This window comes from Acipenser ruthenus, chromosome 2 (genome assembly GCF_902713425.1).
Source record: "Acipenser ruthenus chromosome 2, fAciRut3.2 maternal haplotype, whole genome shotgun sequence".
Lineage (NCBI taxonomy): Eukaryota > Metazoa > Chordata > Actinopteri > Acipenseriformes > Acipenseridae > Acipenser > Acipenser ruthenus.
Window position 1 is genome coordinate 76,347,032 of NC_081190.1, and position 23,446 is coordinate 76,370,477.

Genomic DNA, 23,446 nt, shown 5'->3' on the forward strand with positions numbered 1-23,446 from the left:
TCTTTAGAAGAATGCACAAAAGTGAAAGCTTTAAACAAACATGGAAATCTAACAAAAGATACCATTTAAGAGTTTCACTTTTAGGGTATTACTGCAGTAAATGAATCTGTCGCATATCATAACAAAGCAGGAAATAATGGTACTTTTAATAAATTAAATTGATAGCTTAAGTTCACAGTTTCTGAAATAGTGAATGATATCAGCAATACTGTAGTCTACTATTCTACTTTAAATTGATAAAAAAGGGCTTTTTAATATTTCAGGCAAGTGATAGTCATATTAGAATACATTGCCTGAAATACTCCAAATACTTTAAATTAGAGAGAGGTTTTCAAGTAACTGAAAATGATATATCAGTACTGAATTGCTTAGCTTGGAGGCCAGAACGTAACCCATACAAAGATTAATTTACATGAACGCTGCTGTTGGGTGCTTGGGTTTATTTTTAATGTAACATTAGCGTCAGCTCATGCCCGCGCTAACATTATCTACCATTATACAACAAGAGGGGGTGATTGAAAGGAGAACAAAATTGGCAATTAGATTAATGCATTTTATAATTATAAAATTATGTTCTTAAATTAAAATAATTCAATAAATAAATGTCAATGTGTAGTTTTATGGTTGAAGTTCTCTCTATGTATATTTTTTCTCCCCACTACATTAATAAAGTAAACCCTACCACTCCTGCTTACCTTTACAAGCAGGTTTATGTTGCATTAGCAGTCAAACGAGTGTACAACAACTGAGTACAGTTATTATGGAGGGGTTTCTGAAATGTCCAAGAAATGACACTGAACATAATGAAAGAAGTAGTTGTTTGTACAAACAAACAACCTCTCTTACTAAAGGTATCACAATCAAAATTTCGTAGCGTACGTATGAGAATGGATAACCAACAATGGATAGAATTCTAAACTAAAAGTCCTTGGTGGATATTTTTCAGTGGTTTTATTAGTCTTAAACTGAATAAATACACAATATATGCCCAAATTGACAACATTTTCAAAGAATGATTCAATGATGTTTTTAAATCACAACAATAAATGATTTTTTTCTTAAAATAATGAAAGCCACAATTCAGAATAGAAACCGGGTATATTTTATGGCCATAACCTTTATGGACTATTAACTTGCCTTACATATTTGAATCATGACAGGTTCCGTTACACCACTTGCCACATGGTGCCATTTTATATTGTTTATTGATTACAGTATTGCACCACTTGTGAGGTAGAACAGCACTGCTGTGTACAAAGAGTGCCACTAAATATGGAAAGGTACCCTGAAACTAAATAAAACATTTAAATGAATTTAGATGTAAATAAGTTTATTAATTAGGAAAAATGTTTATGTGAGATAGATTTTGAGTTATAAATAAATCTTACCTTTCAAACTCTTCTTTTAACTATGTAGGTCTCACTGCAAGAATGCTCTGTTTGCATTGCTTGCTTTCAGGTAGTCTTGCAATTCCTAGGTCCTTTTACCCAGTGAAATTGTCCCCACCATGGCATGCCCAGTTTCTTGCTGCTTTCCCTAATGAAAGGCATGATTTGGAGCCAGACATGCTTTCACTCCAAAGACAGGTGCAATTACAAAAGAAGTGCAAATGTACCCATTTCCCACATCTTCAGTATAGCTTGGTATTATTAATGGTGTCATCAGTGTCATCAACACACCACACCATTTTCACATAGGGCATAATTGTAATCTTTGTAATTACAATACAAATCTACCTAATTTAAACCGTTTTATGAAACAACGTGCTATATATATATATATATATATATATATATATATATATATATATATATATATATATATAATTTATTTAGTTTACATAGTGAGGAGAGGAAAACAATTTAGGGAGTTCCCTGACGTTGTGTTAAAGCGGGTGGTAACTTTCTGTTTCCTAGCTGCTGGGCTAGTATTTGTTTTTGTTTCTTAAATTATGGAATACACCTACACAGACTTCTTCATCGGTTACCGACGTTTCTCTAAATTAAGTTTCTGTTTCAGCTTTTCAGATACTCATTCATATCACGTGATTTGTGAGAAGTGAAACCAAATATAATATTGCAAAAGAAGGCAGAGCCTCTGGTTTTTGCAGCCTTTAAATCTTAAAAGAACGACCTGCAAACAGCTCTGGAAGGAACACAGCAGACGGGACAGAGGCAAGCGAGTTATCTTTTCAAAAGAAGCTGAAACTCAAATTTTTAAAGAAAAAAAATGTACGAGTTAGAAAAGGCGAATTTAAAACGATGTGGCGCTTATATTGTCAATATCTTGCGCCCTTCTTACATCAAAGGATTCATGACAACCTACCTGCCTCCAGGTATTATTTTCCTTTTGCTTTTCTATTTTAACTTTAAGGACAGGAAAATTCTATATTGTATTTATTTCATTAATTTAAAAATATACATACATACATAAAACACTTTTGTTTGTGTCCTAAAAAACATGGGGCCGACGTAACGTAAATTTTTGCTACTACCATTAGCAAAATATGGCATGTATAAGTGTCAAATGTTGCTACCTGGTCAAAATCTGATGCCTGTACCAAATCTTAATCTGTAGCTATAACTAAAATAATGTGATATAATTAACAGAACTTATTTTCAAACTAATATCAACAACATGACAAATAATATCGGAACTCACACCAGGCTAACAGCTGTATTATTATTATTATTATTATTATTATTATTATTATTATTATTATTATTATTATTATTTAGTGTTCCGCATTTCCGATTTATTGAGAATTTTACCGAAAAATTTGTATTTTTTTTTTTTAACTTGTAGTCTCCTGTTGTATTTTCCGGGTACTGCTTTTTAGAAAATACACAATATTTTGATTCAAATGCTGTTTTATTTTGACTCGGACATTGTAATAAGCAGGCCTACACTGTATCCTAGGACAGTGGTGCACACATCTTTTGTATGCCGCTCCCTTACTTAGTGTGTATATATATATATATATATAAAATACACGATTTACATTAAATCTGGGAAAAACACTGTTAAAATATAAATACATGGAGCCGCCATTTCGGCTCTGTACACTGCAGTTTCACTGACATTCGCCACTTCAAATATTCACGGTTCTACAAGTCCTCGTCAACGGCTCATTTGAACGGTAGTAACGTGGACTATAAATAGCTGTCATTTGTATATTTATTAAAAAAGAATGCCTCTTTAGTCACAGTCGCGGTCCGCACTTTGCCGACCACTGTCCTACCAGGACACAGCACGTACGTTTAGACGTCAGAGGATCAAAGAACGTTCAAACGTCGCACGTGATTGGTTCTCTGTTACTTCACAAACACATTGGGCGCGTTAAGCAAATATCATCTATATAAACAAGATAGTGCAGCACAAAGGAATAGCCACTAGAACATTTGGGTAAATTCCCTCAGCAAATTATTCATTTCATTTAATATATCCAATTGTTTATTACCTATTTATATTACTTTATTACATTATTGGGCACTGTCCTCTTTCATTTGTGTTTTTCTTAAAGCATCATTGATGGTGGGCTACTCTGTGATCTCCTTTTAGATTTTGAGGGGTTTTGGGTGATACTGCTGTAGATATAGATGGTACTGGAGGTCGTGCCTGCGGTTCAGGAGGTGCTACTGTGGCTGAAGGGTGTGTTTTTTGCCTCACTGAGCCTCATATGGCTGTGTTTAATACCGACATTGCATAGGATTGACAAAAATTCGAAAACAGTAATTTTTACCATCTTATGCATTAATACATACCTTCATTAAGTTGAACCAATTCATTGTCGGTGACATACAAAGTCAATTTTCAATTCCGTCTGTCACCTCCACTTCTTTCCTGCAGGTGGCGATCTCCGTGCGCTCACTCTGATCACTGATAAAAAACGCTCAGGTGCGCTTTGAGAGGCTCAGCAGGAGCGGAACTCAGCCGTTAAAGTGATTCTTTTACTGAGCCGCACTGAGTGGTTCACTTACTTAACACACCCATTATCACCTGATTCTTTTGGCCAGTGGCCAATCAAATCTGATTATTGTGGCAAGTGCTGGACGTAGTAACTAACTTGATCAAAAACTAAATTGAAATACTTGACATGAAAATATAATATTTTGAGTGGATGAGGAATGGTATATAAAAAGCCAAATAGCTGAAGTGGGCCAGATGAGGCAGAGGATGTTGGAAATACTGTTGCATTGAGGTACATGTTCGCGTGCAGCATAAAGGAATATCCACTGGAAACTGTCCTCGGCATAAGATGATTCCAGGGCATTTGCCAAGGACTCCCATCTTTCACTTCCCGAGCACGGCACCTCTCCAACATCAACCCACCCTGACCCTAACCCAACCCTAACCTTTAAGCAACCACAGCCCTAAAACCTAACCCTAACCCAACCCTTAAGAAACCCTGAAGACCGTTTCTAGTGGATATTCCTTTGTGCGGCTGTTCGCGCTGACAGAATAAAAGAACATACTGAAAGTAAGTGACACAGTAAACTAAAACAGAAAGTGAACTGAGAGACAAGCAATCCATTTCTGTGGCTTTTATACGCACGCTAATAAAAGGGAGCGCAGAATGAATAAGTTTGTCAAAGCTCTGTGCTTTGCTGGACAGCCACTGTTTATTGCAGAGGGGTTTGTGACTTTTTGTGTGACAGTACTGTCAGCGCAGGGGTGGTAGTGGTGAGCTGAGCCTAAAAATAATTGGCCTTTCCAAATTGGGGGGAAATAATAATAAAAAAAATGTGCAATGACTAAATAAAAAAAAAAAAAGAAAGTGATACGTCTATCAACACTTGACCCTTGTAAGTCAGAAAGCAATATGTTGGTAAACAAAGGTACATTTACCATTAATTATACCACATTTTTTTGCAAACTTAAACTGGAAACAGACAATCAGTTTCTTTAAAAAAAAAAAAAAAAAAAACATTTCACGATGAACAAGACAAAATGAGAAGTCCACCGCAAATTTTCACAATTAAAAAAATGTACAAGACCCAATGTATTGCATATGATAACTATTTGCATACTATTTTCTTACTGGTGGAAAAATATGATAAATTACATTAACAATGATGTAAAAGACTGGAAAATATGATTAAAAAAAAGACCTAAACAGCATAACATACCAGATCTGAATGGGCGCTTTCCTGCTTTCTTAGCATAAGTTGTTTAGGTATGCGCGTACCTGAAAATAACAGTACACCGGTGCTAATTTATTTTGTGTGACAAGTTCGTTGTAGGTGGCGCTTCATAGAGATATTTTGGGGCTTACTAGCTATCAATGCTTTTTAAACCTTGTAATGTATGGTAAAAAATAAAGAGAGTATAAAATGGTGTATCCATCAGAGAACATTACCTCACACACAATCCATGCTCCTGGGTAAACCTGTATTACTATTACTTAGTCCTGTTTTGGGGATTTCAACGTTATCATTACCTAGTTAGGTTGCCTTTTAAAGGCTTGGATGTGAGAACCCAGCAAATGATGTCATGGTTACAGACGGTACTTTTATACTTTTTGACATTCCAGAGTTCCATATGTACTCCTGACATCACTTTCTAAGTTGGTTTCAAGTATTATTATTCATTTCTTAGCAGACACCCTTATCCAGGGCAACTTACAATTGTTACAATTATATCATATTATTTTTTACATACAATTACTCATTTATAGAGTTGGGTTTTTACTGGAGCAATCTAGGTAAAGTACCTTGCACAAGGGTACAGCGGCAGTGTCCCCCACCTGGGACTGAACCCATGACCCTCCGGTCCAGAGCCCTAACCACTAGTCCGCACCGTTTTGAATTGCTGTCAAAACGTTTGACCTGACTGACACTGCTACAGCAACTGGTGATTACAGTTCAAATACATTTAATTTAACACTTGGGATGAATTTAAAACTCTTCATAATTTATGTGCTATAGTTTTACTACATGTTTTTTTTTTTTTTAAGAAAGTCGAATTGTAAAACACCTGTTTTTTGTCAGTAAAAATTGCAATGTTTTTCTACCATTTATATTAAAACACGAGCTAACACTCCTGACAAACTCCAGCGCCAGGTTTAAACATTTAAACTGTAAACCAAAATAAATTACTATTAACACTAAATCAAGTCAACTTTTTTTTTTAAATCAGTGTATGATTTACGTCCTTAATTTATACGGTGCCAATTTAGATTTCCTCTCTAAAGCTTTTGGATTTTTGGCTCATTGTTATCATAAAAAGGTAAGGGGACAGTAAAATAAATGTAATGTACTGATCCTTTGGCTACTGACTTTGTAATAGTTCAACTTCAAGGTTTATAGTATATTTATATAGCTCACAATAATTTTGCAAAAGGTGACTAACATTGTTTTATATTCAACAGTGACTGTGCAGGAAATTCTTTCTCAAGAATTAAGATCAGTAACCCTTGCTGCTGAATTGCTCCTACAACATATTCTGACTCTAGATGAGAATGGATGGTTTCAGGAATTTTTGGATGTACTGGAATCACAAGGTTTGTTTAACAATACTTTCTTAAAAGCTGTTTTAAAATTATAATCTGGTGAAGTACAATAATAAGAAACTGTTTTTTTTTTTTGCTCACCTTGACAGTGACACACATTTAATAGCACCTGTTTAAATATTAGTCTGTTGACATCATATACTGATAATTGAAAGTTACATTGATACAAATTACACCCAATACCTTAAAAAATATATATAATAATAAAAATACTGTTTTGCTTGTTTGCCCTGTAAAAAATAAGTTACTGTGGTCTATTCAACTGATCTAAACAGCAGTAGCCTAAATACAGCCAATCATTTTAACATGACCCTTCCTGACATGTCTCACAGACAGGAATACATTAAGCTGATGATCTTGCACTGTTACATGTTTGATTTTCAGAGTGACAGTATTTAGATCTGCTAATTGTATACCCATTCAATAGACCTCTTTTTTTTAATAATGTTGATGTACTGAGTGACGCTACAAATATGTCTAGTCACATTATTTAAGTACATGCTCAGCACTTCATCCCACAGTACTGTGCCTCTGTATACTTCCTGGTCTTTGAAGTCACCACTCAGCCATCCGTGACATTTGGTGTCGTAGGTGGGATAACAGCGCCTCAACGTACCCAGGCCAGGAGAAGTACTGCAGAATGAAGCGCTGGGCACGTATTTATTCAATAAATCAAACAAACAGAAACAAAACACTTTCTTCAAACAAAAAGCCACGATGGCCAAAACAAATGTACCTACAGAAACAAAACAAGTATCGTGCTGGTTTATCCCCACCACGAGTAGCAATTGTTTACCTTAGTTATAGATCCCTCTCGCACTCCTCTTAACCCTCTCCTCCCACTATGTGAACGGCTGATGTGTTTTTATATACATGGCCTTCTCCAAATTAGTATCACTTAATCAACTGGGAGATGGCCACATTACTCACAAGTTTAGATGGATGGGGAATTTAACCCCATCCACACTCAAAACAACACTGCTAAAACACTGTTTCTAACAACACAAAACAGTACATTTAAATAATAATACATAAAAAAATACAAATAAATATAGGGGCGCGCACAGCGATCAATTAAGTTAGCAAATAAATCGTCTAAATTATATTGTTAGCTAAAATTTCTGTTTATACAGTAAAGTGATGCAGTGTTTCCATAGTGTTACATCTGTATTTTCTATGCAAAGGTTACATTGGACTTAATGAAGCAATCAAGAAATGGGACTTCGAACAAATTGAAAAACTGGAACCTTTCAAGAAGATTTTGGAGTTAATTGAGCCATCTTTCATTAAGAATGTAAAGGCAGTCGAAATTATAATATATATGAGAGAGTGTCTGTTTGACCAGGACTGTGAAGAGATTCAAAGGGTATTTATTTATTTCATTATCCCTGAGTTGTTGCATGAAGGGTCACAGAAGAGATTCTTCTTTGTATGTACATCTTATCTAGGAGGCTTTGTGGTCCAGTGGTTAAAGAAACAGACATGTAACTGGGAGGTCCCTGGTTCAAATCCCAGCTTAGCTACTGATTCACTGTGTGACCCTGAGCAAGTCACTTAACCTCCTTGTGCTCCGTCTTTCAGGTGAGACGTTGTTGTAAGTGACTCTGCAGCTGATGCATAGTTCACACACCCTCGTATCATGTAAAGCGCTTTGTGATGGTGGTCCACTATGAAAGGCACTATATAAAAATAAAGATTATTATTATGTCACACCTTCAGTTTTAGTGCTTATTGATGCAGTATATATTTCATTTCATGTGCCAATGCAGTATTAAGCTGTACCTCTCTTTACAGCTTTCTAATATTGCTGGAGCCCAAAAACTGGTTGAATGTTTAAAGAGGACAGACAAAATAAACAGTTTCAAGCTATTGAAATTGGCATTGGAGGAATGCAATTGTGATATTGTACTGGATTTATTGTACCCAGAAGACACAGGTATAGTGTTTATTCCTGTGTTGATTTGAAGTGTTGGTATATTGCAGCAGGTCTTTTATAGAAAGCAGACATGGTATTTTTAATCTCTCATCAGATTAAAATACAAATAGGCCTTTTTGCTTTATTATTTATATGGTTTGTGGTTATACAACAGATAACTACATTTAGATATTTAATTTATCAGTAAATTACTTTGGGGGTTGCAACAGGCTGTAAAGTAACTGTAATGGATCCCAACTACTGTAGGTAATATTTGGGAACACCTGTTAGTATTTTCCATTAGAATACTTTTATTGCTGCTTTGTAATGCAATACCACTGACAAATAAATGTTCTGTGCTACGTGTTTCTTAGCCCCATTAGTGCTTTAATGTATAGCCAGTATATTATGGGAGCGTTCATATTTTGGCAATATGATAAATTCAAGTTTAAATAGCATCATTAAAATGTGATGTTATTCTTTGTTTTCTTGTAGGGGACAAAAAAAAAGTGAAAGACCAGGAGGGGAATGGCACTGAATCTTCATTCCGGATTGAAATCAGAGAAGAGGCAGAAGAGAACAATTTAAGTGAAAACCATTGTAAAGCTTCAGGTATTTTTGAACGGCCCTGCTTTAAGTAGTGTAATTGCTGTTATACTTACTTGTATACTTATTGTTACCTTCTTACAGTGAAAGTTCTTATGTGTATAGTATTATATGGTGCCAGCTTGTTGAGGAACTGTCTAGAGGTATTACGGGTACTTTAAATGATATACTAAATTAAGCGATAATCTTGAAAAACATTCAAAAATCTCATGGTAACTAAAAAGAACAGAACATTGTACCTTTTGCCATTTTAATTAGGGTTCTTCATTTAATCCTCTTTCTGTTATGATAATAATCATTCCATTAACTGTGTGCCTCAAGCAGCATTACTAGTTAGAACCGCTTCGTGGATCAAAGCAGTTATTGTACAACATAATTATTATTTATTTATGTTTTGTGGTGTGGGATGTGGATTATGTTTATAACACACTTTTAACGTTGTGCTACAGGAGCACATGATGTAGAACACACTGCTGAATGTGCTGGCAAAAAACTGAGAAAATATCAAGAAGAACTGGCTGGTCCAGCTTTCAGAGGCGAGAACACTATCATCTGTGCTCCAACAGGTATATTATTTAGTGACTACTGGAAGTCTTGTTAGTAACATTAATAAGCATCCTCAGTGCTGAGTTTCTATGTGTCTGTATCATTTGTGGGACCAAATTCCTAATTCTCTTCCACCGTTTTATTTTTTTCTTTACCTAAATACTGTAATTGGTAATCTGTGTTGAGCTGCTTTGAGCAGCAGATCCCTTCTAAAAGTGGTATATCATGTTAAAATTACAGCAAAGTAGTACAACTTAATTATAATTAAGGAACAGCACTGGTAAAGCACTGAGAAGCATGGTGAGTCATGCTAATGTTTGGTAAATGCATAAAAAGAGAGGATTTTAGGGGGTTTGATAAATGTTCTGATAAAATAATTTGAAAATGATGAAAACATTTACTGAAATAGCTGTCTCACTCCTTATCTAAAATCCTAGATAATAAATAAAACGTCAATTGTTTTGTTTCTTAGGCTGTGGGAAAACAATTGTAGCCCTTGCTATCTGTGACCATCATCTCAAGAATAAAAAAGAAGGGCAGAAACGCAAGATTGCCTTCATGGCCACGCGGGTGGAGGTTTATGAACAGCAGTATTCCCTGTTCCAACAACATTTTGCAGATGAAGATGTAAGGTAAGGTACTCAGCTTTATCATACTTCTTTACAGTACTTACCTATGCTTTACCATGTTTTGTCTATGCTTAATTAGACCATGCTCTGGTTTTAACATGGTATACTTCTATACAGGGAGGCACAAGCATAGCTCAAAACACAAGCGTTGGGAAGTTCACACTGCCACTTTCTATTCACTACCTGTACTGGACACTTATAAATAAGTCTATGTCTGCACCTTAAATCAATTAAAATGTAAACAAATAACTTGTTTCCCATACAGTGTTACAGGTCTCTGTGGAGAATCAGCAGAAGGAGTTCCTGTGGGAATGTATATAGAAACAAACGACATAATTGTGCTGACACCTCAGATTCTTGTGAATGCCCTCAAGTGCGGAACTATAGCTTCACTTTCCATCTTTAGTTTGCTGATATTCGATGAATGCCATAACACGACTGGAAAACATCCCTACAATGTTCTAATGACAATGTACCTGGACAGCAAACTCGGTAACAACAATGAGCTTCTGCCTCAGGCAAGTTGGTCTTTATTCTTATATGCAGTGAATTTCCTGTCTGTTGCAGGGTTCCCTTTTTATTGCTGCAAAATCAATACAGCCAGATGTTTTCTAATTAGAAAATGAATGTGCATGATTTTTTTTTTATTGCACTTGAAAAAGTTATTTTCGTTTTTGCATTAAAAAAACTGTATATGGTACTTAACCCCGTCTACAGTTATTTGTATCCACTTTTTAATTTATTTATTTATGTATTTATTTATTGTTTTTGTATTATTAGATTGTTGGGTTAACTGCTTCAGTTGGAGTTGGCAGTTTCAAGAATGAAAGAGATGCAGAGAATAACATTTGCCAGCTTTGTGCTTTCATGGACGTGAGGGTCATTTCAACTGTTATTGAAAACAAGGAGGAACTGAAATCTCACATCCACGTTCCTGAAAAACGTAATCTTATTTTCCTTAACTGCTGTTCATTCATTGCTCGCTTTCATTTTTGTGAAAGTTCCTTTTTCATAATCCTGGATGTGAAACTTTGGACACTTATTCACAAAACTTTAAGGACTGTTTTCAAAAATGTTTTTTTTTCTGGAATATTTTTAGAGTGTTTGTAAACATGATTAAACAGTGCGTTGAAAAATGGGAGGTCCCTGAAAAACAACTTGTTAACTTGATTTCTTTTTAATCCAAAGGGGCTTAAAAAACAGTCCTTGTACAGTAACAGGTCAGGTAAGATGGGTTGAGGGAAAAGGAGACTGACACAAAGTTTATATTGTTCAGCGCTATCCTTAGCACACTTTTATTTCTTTTCAAGATCATTTTTTTTTAGTTCACAAAAACAAAGTTTCATTAAAAAAGATACTTTTCAAAGACTAACAGATTTTGTTGGAGTGGTACAATAGACTGGAAATGACGATGTTTCCTACCCCTGTGTTAATGACTATATTACCCCCTTGAAATGTTTTTTTTTTTTTCCGAAACTTTTTTCAAAATAAAAGTGATGTAATTTTTATTTTAAAATATGTCTAAAGACTGATAGTACCCTTGACAACTTTGTTTTTATCTTGCTAATTTAATGACCCATTTTGTGCCATCCATTTATTTAATTTTGTTCTGTCTTTAAGAATTCTTCTTTGTTGAAAAGCGCTCAGGAGATCCATTTACTATGACCATTTATGGAATAATGAGTAAGATTGAAGAGCTGGCAAAAGAAGTCTACAATATAGGTAACTAATCTGCATTCTGGAATTTCTTTAAAAATCCTTCATAAATGCATTTTTCTCTCAATAATATGATTTGTCTCTGGAGATGTCATTTTTTTATTATGGTATAATGTTAAATCAAGTCAAAATGGCTCATTCAGGTGTACCCTGTTTAACACACATTCCCAAAATCTAGAAAAATATGTACAATGATGATATGATGACATCACAGTCCTTGAAAAAGAACATCCATAGCAATTTCAAATATGTATAAGCATCTTCATGTCTCTTCAGATTCTCTATCAAACATTAAAAATAGGGATTACGGATCACAGAAATATGAACAGTGGATAGTAGATGTGCAAAAAAAATGCAGAACACTGCAACTGGAGGATAAGCAGAAGGAAAGTCAGTTATGCAGAGAGCTTTTCAACTACACTGAACATTTACGGGTAAGTATTGTGCAGTCACATTGTGCTTATTTAATCTATAATTATGTAGTGTTCAGTTTTACACTAAGACACATTCCTTACTGTCTTTTGCCAACCCATCATTTGTGATCTAAATGGCAGCCCTTGTGATTACCAGTGCATGATTACCGTGTTTTTTGTGTATTTCTTTGTACTGTATATGTAAATGTATTTTATCCCCTTTACCACACTGTCTATAAAAAACTTATGTGAGTGAAAAAACAACAACTTTATTTCCAGGCCCTTGCCAGAACACACTACTACTGTTAGCACTTAACAAAAAAAAAATGTGGATTTGTAATATCACTAATATATATATATATATATATATATATATATAGTATTATTATTTTTTTTTTTTAAATACATTGTGTTACGTTATGTATCCTGGGGTAAAACTAAGGGATTTTGTTTTTAAACTGACTTCACACATGGTAAATAGTAAACACATGCAATGAAAATGTCATCAGGTTGCATAATAAAATAAACATTGTATAATACTGCCAAAAGTTTGTGCAGCAAATTAAAAACATGGTTTCTGTATATGTTCATACAACAATGTAAAGGCTCTGTCTTTATATTTCCCAGTTCTTTTTTTTTTAATGCTGCCTAGTCTTATGTGGAACAGTGGCAGACCCTCCTCAACTCTTGTCTCCAGATTCCTCCATTGCTGCTTCTATAGAATACAGTATCTGAGGTCGGATGGTCATACACCTGCCCAGGAATCTGAATTCAGTAACTCCTGTAGCACTGCCTCATCACTGCAAACACCATGCCATTTATTATATTACAGATCTAAAAGTACAAATACATGCATATAAAAATGAATAGCGTCACCTCCTACTTCCTAGTCATGTAGCAACCGTATTTACATAGTTATTATAATATAGATCTAGATGGATAAAGTCATGAAATATACATATATAAAAACATGTACCCGGTATATGTCTGTATAATAACCTTTGTCCATTTCACTATCACACTAACATAATGAAAAAAAAAAAAAACACGGTATAAAACACATACCGTAGTTATTTTCACAGAATATATAAATTATAAAAAATGTAAAGAATGAATGTCTAGAGTACCTTAAAATACAACCATTAAATATATTTCTAGAGTTTCAAATATGACTTACATGCATTAGATATTTTCGTTGTCCTTTGAAATAGAAAATAGAAATAGAAACTTTTTGTTGGGCTGTAAAATACACCTGTGCAGGTGATCTGGGAATGTGGGTCTGTGAGAGAGTGACAGCTGCAACACTGATCAAAGCCAACATCCTCAAAGCAAACCGACTGTCAATCAAGTTTCACAAAAGGCTTCACTGTCTCTATATGAAGTTAGTGTAGTTTAATGATGGTTACAGTAGTTTAATTACAGTTACAGTAGTTACACATCTAAGAAGGGACGCATAACCTGGAATTGATCATGGCTGATGGCGGCTATCCAAAGACCACTCGGAATCAAACAAAGACGATGGAGGCTGGAAAGGGGTTAAATGCCTGGAAAGAACCCATTTTAATAATGTAACTAGATATGGTAGGTAGGTCTGCTGCACACTGAAGGCAGCAGTGTGAAGTAGTGGTTAGGGCTCTCGACTCTTGACCGGGGGGTTGTGGGTTCAATCCCAGGTGGGGGACACTGCTGCTGTACCCTTGAGCAAGGTACTTTACTTAGATTGCTCCAGTAAAAACCCAACTGTTTAAATGGGTAATTGTATGTAAAAATAATGTGATATCTTGTAACAATTGTAAGTCGCCCTGGATAAGGACGTCTGCTAAGAAATTAATAATAATAATAATAATAATAATAATAATAATAATAATAATAATAATAATAATAATAAGAAGAATAATAAGAATAATAGATCAATAGACCGACATGTCTATTCCTTGTTTTGACAGGTTTTAATACAAGCTTAATTAGTCACAGTGTGTAGGTAACAAGCTCTGAGGTGTCTCATTGAACTCGCAATAAAACCAGGAATGGATAGAACTTCTATGCAATGGGAGTTGTGTTTCCATCCCTGGACAACTTTACATTTACTTACAAGTAAATATTTACATTTTCATGAACTTTCTCTTTCATTAACAGAAATACAATGATGCGCTCATTATCAATGAAGATGCACGCACCAAAGATGCGCTGGATTATTTGGATACATTTTCTGCAGACGTTAGAAATGCAGGATTTGACAAAACAGAGCAGCTGCTCACACAGATTTTTGAAGGTATGGTGTGTGATGAAATATCTTGGTCAGTTGATACAATATTCTTTTCAAAAACAGTGTTTCTCTTTATATCCCCTTGGGAATTTGAGAAATAGTAATGCTATAATAAAACAATTAAATTGCAGCTGAGAATTGCAACACATTACACACATTTTAAAATATATAGCTTTGTTTTATTTGTAACATGGGTACACTGATGTTCTTGAAAGAATAGCTCTTGTTATTGTGCATACCTCATAAAGCTGTTGTCTACACTGGATTTACACCACAGTTTTCTGTCCTACAGATAATTACCAGCAGTTGCATCAGTTGTCAACAGAGGAGTCCCGTGAGAATCCCAAGCTCAAGGAGCTGAAGTACATCTTGGATGAGGAATACAGGAACAATGAGCAGACCAGGACCGTGCTCTTTGTCCGGACCAGAGCCCTGGCTGAGGTAAGAAAGCTCTTTTAGCATTATTACACCATGTCTTTATAACGTTAAGATTCTTTATTCCTTTGAGAACAAATATGAGTAAGCTTTGCTCATTTAAAAATCACTTTATAGATTAAAGAAATATAAATAATTGCTGAATGTTTTGTTTGGCTTATTTAAGTTTTTCAAAGTAAAGCTTTTTTAGTCTAGAACAGAGATTCACGTAACATAAGTTACCAAGCCCTCTCTTCCATTTTAAATTAACACAAATGCTGTCCTAATACTTTTTGTAGGGTTGTGTGTATATATTATCAACAGTGCCTTGGAATATTTGCCTGTTTAATAATTGTTTGACCAATATCTTTTATTTTACAGGCCTTGAAAAACTGGGTTGAAGAAAACCCTTCTCTTGCACACTTAAAGCCAGGCGTGTTGATTGGTCGTGGGAAGAGGTCTCAGCAAACAGGTCTCGGTCTATCTTAATCTTTGTGATTAGATGTGTCATTTTTATAGTTATTACACATGTTTGTTTAGGAATCAATTTGTAGTATACTACTGTCTCTGTTTTAAGTCTGCTTTCCTTTCTGTCTTGTTACTACGTGAGTTCCTTACCAAACAAAACTACAGAAATGTTTAACTGTTGTGGTTGATGTTATTATCTAAATTAATTATAGTATCTCAAAAGAAAATATTATCTAACTTTTACCAGTTAAACTAAATAAATTCAATTAAAATACCAAGATTAACTAAATAATGTTGATGTATGTAGCTAGTTTAATATTGTGAACAATATTCCCCATTGGCTTAATAGATGTTATTTAAAACAGTTCTTAATTAACATTAAAAAATACAATCAGACAAATCAGTTTAAAAGTAAAATTACTTTTGCTTCTTTCAATGTTGTGCACAATTAAGTAGGTATTAGCATAGGATTTCTAAATTGCTCATTTTGTAATTAGTTAAGTGTGTTCAGAAAATTGTTAACCATATATTTTATCAGAATTTAAATATATTCAAAGCATTAATATATTCTATCAGATTAAGAATTTAAGCTATGTTCAAACAATGGATTAACTTCACATTTCATCATACACAATTTAAACAAATTCATCAATATCATTCAATAAACTTGCATATATCTACCAAACTTTCGCTTGAGTAGAGAGTTGAAACAGTCTTGGAATAAAGACTCTCGTAACGAAAACAAAGCAAGATGTGAACTCCACGTGGTGAAGATTTCCAAAGGTTGCAAAGAATGGGTTAGTTTTAGAAGCCTGGGTTTTATGCAATGGTCTTTTCCTCAGCTTGGTTTCAGAGCTGCAGTCGATTGAGGACATATCTTCAGGTTTTACTTGCGGCGTTGTCTTAGAAGCGTGTCGTGATGTCCAGCAGGAGAAAGGCAGCTGTTTATCCTCACAGGCAGCGCTGTGTTTGATGTTAGTCAGATGACACACTGGAGTTTTCGAAGGTGGTTTTTCCTGTGTTAATGTAGACAGATAGCAAAGTGGAGACCGTAATCTGTTGAAATTGTACACGTGAGGTAGGTGAAGAAGAATAGAGAAGAGGGTGATTCTGTTGCAAACAGGTTAGAAAAGGGAGCTTCACTTTTCATGAAGGCTTATAGCTCCTCCCAAATACACTGAGAGTCCGGATTCGGACTGTGGTCTGCTTTGACTACCCCCGATATAGATGTTGTTTATAATTCTCTAAAAATGTGTGTATGTGCGAACACAGATGTTCTTGTCAGGTTCTATATCATTGACCTTCTCTTTTAATAAAATTGTTATGAAGTGATTGTCCCACAAATGATTATACGAGTCGATGTTGCGTAAGTAATAATATCTATGGGTTGTTTTTTTTTGTTTCTTTTTAGGAATGACACTGCCATCTAAGAAAGGGCTGTTGGAGTCATTTAAAAAAAATGATCAAAGTAAAATATTAATCGCAACATCAGTTGCTGATGAAGGGATTGACATTCCTCAATGTAACCTTGTGCTGCTGTATGAGTATGTTGGCAATGTGGTTAAGATGATCCAAGTAAGAGGTATGTTTTACATTTACGTAAGCGTTGTATGCCAACATTTTCACTGTTGCAGACATTTCAAGATTTATGGCACAAGGTTGTAGTACTGTATCTTTCTTTGGCTTAACACAATGTAATGTGCCTGGGAGTGGGGCATTTGTTGTCAGTTTTTCCCCATTCTGACCACTTGCTTATTAAATATTATGGAATCCCTGAGATAAATGTCTGTTTTTCAAATACATGAAAAACTTTAATATCCACAATTTCAGGTTCAATTCATTTTGCTTAATATTACCATGAAAAACAATTTTCTGGAAACTTAAAAAAAAGATTTGGTGGAAAAAGTTGATAACCCATGAACATTTCAGTTCACAGAAAATTGCTAACTGGAAGCAAGGATATGTTTAACTATGGGTTATCCCGTTTTATCAGAACACCGCTCAGTTACAAACACAAAATTGAAATGTGTATTGTGTGCTGCATTGAGTGGGTGGGAGTTTAAAATTTAAAGTGAAGTAACAAAAGTAAAAATGGTACGAAAAAAGAAGAAAAGTACAGCAAATAACCAGCCGCTACCTTACTGCCTGCTCTATGCAAGATATTCTGTACTGTTGGGTCACAAACCACTTTTAAAACGTGTAATGCACCTTTTATCCCTCTCCAGTTTTTACTAATGGTCTTGTAAACGTGTTCTAGGTCGTGGAAGAGCTCAGGGCAGCAAGTGCATCCTTGTTTCCAGCAAGAAAGAGCAAATTGAGAAAGAAAAGTTAAATATGCTTCGTGAAAAAATTGTTGATCAAGCTATCATTAATTTACAGCTGCCCGGAAACACTATGCTTACCAAGGTATCTATTCCACTATTTATCTAGTTGTCACATACAACATATTTTTCAGAGGATGCCTAATTAGCCAAAGGACAGACTACCATGGAACTGACAAATGAAACATAGCGTGAATGACTGAACTATCATTTCTTTGTATTTTTTTTTTTTTAATTTAACAAATACAAAATTTGGAATGATTAGAAAAATATGAAACTGAAATAAGGTCAAAGTGAGATACAAAAACAATGCTACTAGTTTCAGCCAGTGTGGATTGATGGTTTATTAATAAAAATCATTGTATGGATTGTGGAGCAGGCAAAAAGAATGGTACTCGCTGTAGTGATACAATTGCACAGGAAGGCAAATGCAACTGGAATAATATACATTTTATTTTTTTACATTTTAGATTGAAGTTTTACAAAGGGAAGACAAGAATGTGAGGGACTATAATAGATTAACTCTGCAAAGGGTCAGAACAGATGACTGCTTTCGGCTTCTTTGCTCAAAATGCAAGAGCCCTGCTTGTTTCACGGACAGCATAAGAGTTTTACAGGTAAGGCCTGGGGTGTAAGAAAGGGGTTTAATGGAGATTTAAATGTTGTGTTAATTTAATATTTTTTTCTTATTATTTTTATTATTCCTATTCTTATTTTATTATGTACTATAATATCCCTTAAATTTGACTAACGTATACTGTGGTAAAAACAAAGCAAAAGGGTGATGAAGGCATGGTTAAGAAACAGACAAGCATGGTATAGTATATGTTTAAGCATACCAAACACCTTTGTATACCATGGTAAAGCGCTGTAGATACACCAGGAAATCTTTTAGGGCCTCACATTTAAAGCGATATTACATTGATGGTATTCTCCCTAGGAGTCACACCATGTTGTCTTGGATAATGCATTTTCGGAGTGCTACATTACAAAGCCCCATGGAAAACCCAGAAGTTATGGTGGGTTTCAGAAAAAGCTCAAGATGTTTTGCAAAACATGTGAGCACGACTGGGGAATAATAGCCTCCTACATGACCATCGAACACCTGCCAGTCATCAAAATAGACAGCTTTGTGGCTGAGAACTGTGTGACCAAGGAACAGCATTACTTCAGAAAATGGAGAGATGTGATCTTTACCATGAAACAGTTTGATATAGCAGAAATGCATGCTAGACTTCATGCACTGCAGGAATAAACAACCTTCCAAGGTAATTTTAATCCAGAAATCAAGAATCATGGCTTTTAATACAAGTAATGAAATAATCATAATGCTGTTTTCTTTTTGCCGTATTTTATGGTCTTAGTCTTTTTAGATGCATATTTAAACTCGTATTCAACTGCTAAAAAAAAAAAAAAAAACTAGCTGCTTATAAAGTGTGGCTTAGTATTGACTTAGGGTCTTGTGAAATACTATTAAGATATATTAACTTCCAGAATTAACTAACATTAAAATGCAATATTTTTTATGAGGTGGTTTAGAAAGGTGATTTTGGTGCTTGATGTTAGAGTGATTTTGTGAATGTTTCCTACAGTGTGAGGACTTGTGTTCATTGTATTGCATAAAGTTAAATGTACATTTTACTTTAAAATCAAACATTTTCTTTTGTTATTTCATATTGCACATTTTTCTTGTGTATTATGTAATACTGTAAAATGCAAAAATTAAATGCTATACAAATCTAATGTTACTGGACTGGAGGACTGAAGAACTTGTGCCACACACAACTTGCTAATACTCTCCTTTGCTAGAGTATTCTACAGGAGTTAACACTGAACAACACACCGGGTGAGATATTTTGTACTGAAGCTAAATCATTTTTTACCCCTTTCCACAATGCCACATGTTGTGATATGCCCAGAGTATGGGCATAACTGTGTACCAGGCTGGTTTTTGAAGGAAAGAAATGTGAATTAATTCAATGCCCGCAAATGCTGACATGTATTCATTTTATTTTTGTAACATGACAAAAACAAACATTCATTAAGGCTTTTAGTTAAAAAAAAAATAAACACATGGTTGTAAAATATGTTAAGTCAAGTTAATACAGCATGAACTATAGTAAGGGACATATTTAAAATAAACATTTAAAACATTAGCCATAAATTAAACCATGTTAGTTCACTTATCTAGAAAATATAGCTAGTCTTATGTAATAAATTATTTACACCTGCTTGCGTAAATGTTCAGTAAAGGCAGTTTTAGTCAGTGTAGATCTGGGACGTGCAGACAGAACACACTTACATTCTCTGGTGTGTGAAGATCTACTGTCAGTGGTGTCATGATTGCAAACCAGAAAATGCCCTACCCCATCAGGGAGAGGACAATATTTCAGTTAAAAAGGCTGCTTTAAAAAGTTTCATATGTGCTAGTGTATGCTTTTGTACATTTAAGCTGACACAGGACTTTTTAAAATATTGAATCAAACATGTATAATTCTTTAGAAAACACAGTCCAAAATAAATTTAAAAAAAAACACAAAAACAAAATTAAACTGCCATAAGTAGTAATAATGCTTAAGTAAATATTGTGTCCCATCCATGACTGCATTCTGCAATTTATAATATCTGAATCTCACTGTTGCAAGTTAATATCTGTCATAATTGCCAATATACCAGCTTTGACAGACAAATTTTAGATGCTTGTTAGTGTGCGAACCTGAGTGACGTTTTTCAGCAGTGGCTGTGTTCCAAAACATCTACAAAGCTTTTGTAAAAGGTGCAGCTGTTTCTGATTCTGATCATTTTTCTGATGCTTCAATGGAGACAAGAGTCTCAAATAGACATACAGACCATTCTGAAAAATATTGTTGTAATTCTGAAGTGATTTAGAGCAGGGCTTGAATTCTAACAAATTAACAAAGGGAACTCCACAAATCTAATGAAGGATGCACTTATTCAAGGTTGTTGGCCAAACTTTTCAAAAACATAGAGGCATTAATTGGCACACAATTTCTTGCATTATTTAGGCAGGGAAAGACCTTTGAACAGCAAAGACTGGGCAGCATTATAGGCTTCCTTTGTGTGTAGACCTGGGTGATCAACCATGGCTGTGAAGACACATATCTGACAGCAGAGAAGAGAGTGAGGTCTTGGCATTGTCATTCCTCTCTGTTGCAACTTTAAGGAAAAGTTTGACAATTCTTCAAGGGCATCATACATACGTCCTACATTTTGAATAAAACTTACTGGAGATCCTGATTGCTAGGCCTACTAAGTACATGTTTCTCTCAGAACTACAGTGACTTGCAGCTTTTGATGCTTCTGTGAAATGTTTGTACAATGCATCATATTGCATCCAAACAGCCTTTACTGTCCTAAAACTGGAAGCAGCCCACCAGGTACTCAGGACTGCCAACATTCAAGCACTGGATTGATGAAGCTTCACAACATAATGCTAACTCACGTTTAATACCTTGTCAAAAAATATCTGAAAGTGATTAATTCCTGTCACGTCATCAACAGTGTCTCCAACACTTAATTTCAAATGATGGTTCATACAATTCCAAAGTAAAACTTTTGGAGATTTTTTTTTCTGAGAAACCATGACGGGAAACAGTTGAAAGTAATGCTTTATATGTTGTTTCTGCATTAGTAGCAGCAAGTTCAACTAAATCTAGGAAGAATGTTACAGGTTCTTCTGAATCACAAAGACATGTCCTAAATGAAGATGATTAAAACAGACTTTTTACTGACTGTAGTAGATTCATCAATCAGAACTGCCAATTTGGATTCACTGTCTATAACAGTTGCCACAAGCTTTTTCCTTATTTCACTGGCAATATGATGAGAAATACAAGCAATGAAAGACTTCATTTCCCAGTGTCCCTCTTAGAATGCAAGGTACATCCCATGTCAAGACCATTTAGAACTTGCAAATCAATGTCAGTAGGCAGATCAGTAAATTGCCAACCTGATTTTGCTATCGTGTAAACAGTCTGAAACACTTTATCTGATATTTCAAACTGATCTTTTTTCATTTCAGCAGTGCAATTTTCAATTTGCTTTTCTTTGGCCTGTCGCATAATTCTCTCAGCTTCCTTATGTGACATATAATTCTTCTGTTTAAATATTATTTTCCTCAAAGACAGCTGCTGACTATCTTTGGTGTTTCCATAATGCACACTGGTAACCATTGGTCATTGTAACATTTTACCAACAAAAACTAAACTGAAATGTTAAATTGTAAGATTTTACCACGTGCAAAAATACAGAACAATTTTACCCTTTTTGGCTTTCCAAAAACAGAGCACAATAATGTATTTTTTTCACGGTTATCACGGATTTCTGTTAAATGTACCCATTCCCGTGTAATATGTAGTTCTCCATTTCTGAAAGAATAGTGTAAATATACATTAGATTTTATAACTTAAATATAAATACAGCAAACGTTACTGACGCATTGCCTGGTACACTGCATTTAGGAACTGCATAGAGCTGCATCATTTCTTTAAAATGTCTAAAATGAAAAAGACACCAGCATTAACTATTTTTTAGATAAGCATTTCCGTATTTAGAAAAAGTTGTTATATAATAACTCTAGAGAAAAATAAAAGTGACAACACTATTTCTTTCTGCTTTAATACATACTACGTTTAATCGTGAAATATCTTGAAATAAGCCATTAAAAAATACAGGCCTAATAATGGCATTGTGATGGGGTGCCAGCTCGCCCCTATAAATATGTGTTTGTTGTTATTGTTAGTTTTACTGTTTTCATTATGTTTTTGTGATTCTTGGTTTGTTTTGGATTGGCAGGGAGGGGGTTAAATTCCTCCCTGCAAAATACATGTGAGAATGTGGCTGGAGCCTCAAGTGTTTAATTGTTAATTATTAGTTAATTGGGCTCCAGCCACAGACTATAAAAGGGCAGCTGAAACCCTTTGCTAGAGAGAGGAGTTTTTGGGTGAGTTTTGTTTGTTGGTGTGCTGTGCTGTTTAATTTTGGAAAAAGAAACTGTAGTGAAGGCGAATGCCCAGCCTACATTTCTGTATTTTGTTTGAACCTTTTTGTTGGCCCTTGTGCCTGTTTATTTGATTATTTTTGTTTAATAAAGATCATTATTTTGCCCCTTCCACTGTCTCTGAGCCTCAAACCTCTGTCATCCTGCCACAGGCATATTTGCAATTTGTCAGCTAATTGTGTTTTACTCCAATCATTGTCTGTATTTGCCATCAAAATAAACAGGTGGCTATAAATGTCTGCTTGTGGAAGCACCCCAGACCCTGTGTGTGTATGTATATATATATATATATATAATTAATAGCTTCACTCTGGCTTAAGCAGGTATGTAGGTAACAAATTGCTTCTCAAGACAGTAGCAGTTTCTGAAATTATCATAAGCCCCATTCACACTGGCATGCTCTACCCGGGTCAGGACCTGGTGTCATGCAGGTTGGCTACGTGATTTCACACTGCTTTTGATAAAGCAGGGTTGACCAGGGTGACAGATGCAAGTACACATGCCCCGGAAGCAGCTTTTTACGGACGCTTCCAAGCTTATCTGGATTGAACCAATGCATTTTGTCTTGCTCAACCCAGATCAAAGCGTGTCGACCCAAATCCTGAGGTGGTTTGCTGCGAC

At 34.9% G+C, this 23,446-nt stretch overlaps 1 protein-coding gene across 1 annotated transcript; it reads left to right on the forward strand.

The window, feature by feature from the left end:
• The first annotated feature begins 1,920 nt into the window (after nt 1–1,920).
• rigi (RNA sensor RIG-I) lies at nt 1,921–22,936 on the forward strand. Its single transcript, XM_034015560.3, has 18 exons — nt 1,921–2,335; nt 6,371–6,502; nt 7,696–7,877; nt 8,306–8,447; nt 8,922–9,038; nt 9,482–9,598; nt 10,051–10,210; nt 10,473–10,725; nt 10,988–11,150; nt 11,828–11,929; nt 12,200–12,357; nt 14,473–14,608; nt 14,895–15,043; nt 15,398–15,488; nt 16,896–17,066; nt 17,742–17,890; nt 18,276–18,422; nt 18,746–22,936. Exons 1-18 carry the CDS (start codon nt 2,230–2,232, stop codon nt 19,058–19,060), a joined length of 2,790 nt encoding a protein of 929 aa, XP_033871451.1. The 5' UTR covers nt 1,921–2,229; the 3' UTR covers nt 19,061–22,936.
• The last annotated feature ends 510 nt before the right edge of the window (nt 22,937–23,446 follow it).

Coding starts and splice junctions, on each gene's coding strand:
- rigi (XM_034015560.3), top strand. CDS start 2,230: ATGTACGAGTTAGAAAAGGCGAATTTAAAACGATGTGGCGCTTATATT. Junction 10,726..10,987: donor ACAATGAGCTTCTGCCTCAG/GCAAGTTGGTCT, acceptor TTGTATTATTAG/ATTGTTGGGTTAACTGCTTC. Junction 12,358..14,472: donor ACTACACTGAACATTTACGG/GTAAGTATTGTG, acceptor TTTCATTAACAG/AAATACAATGATGCGCTCAT.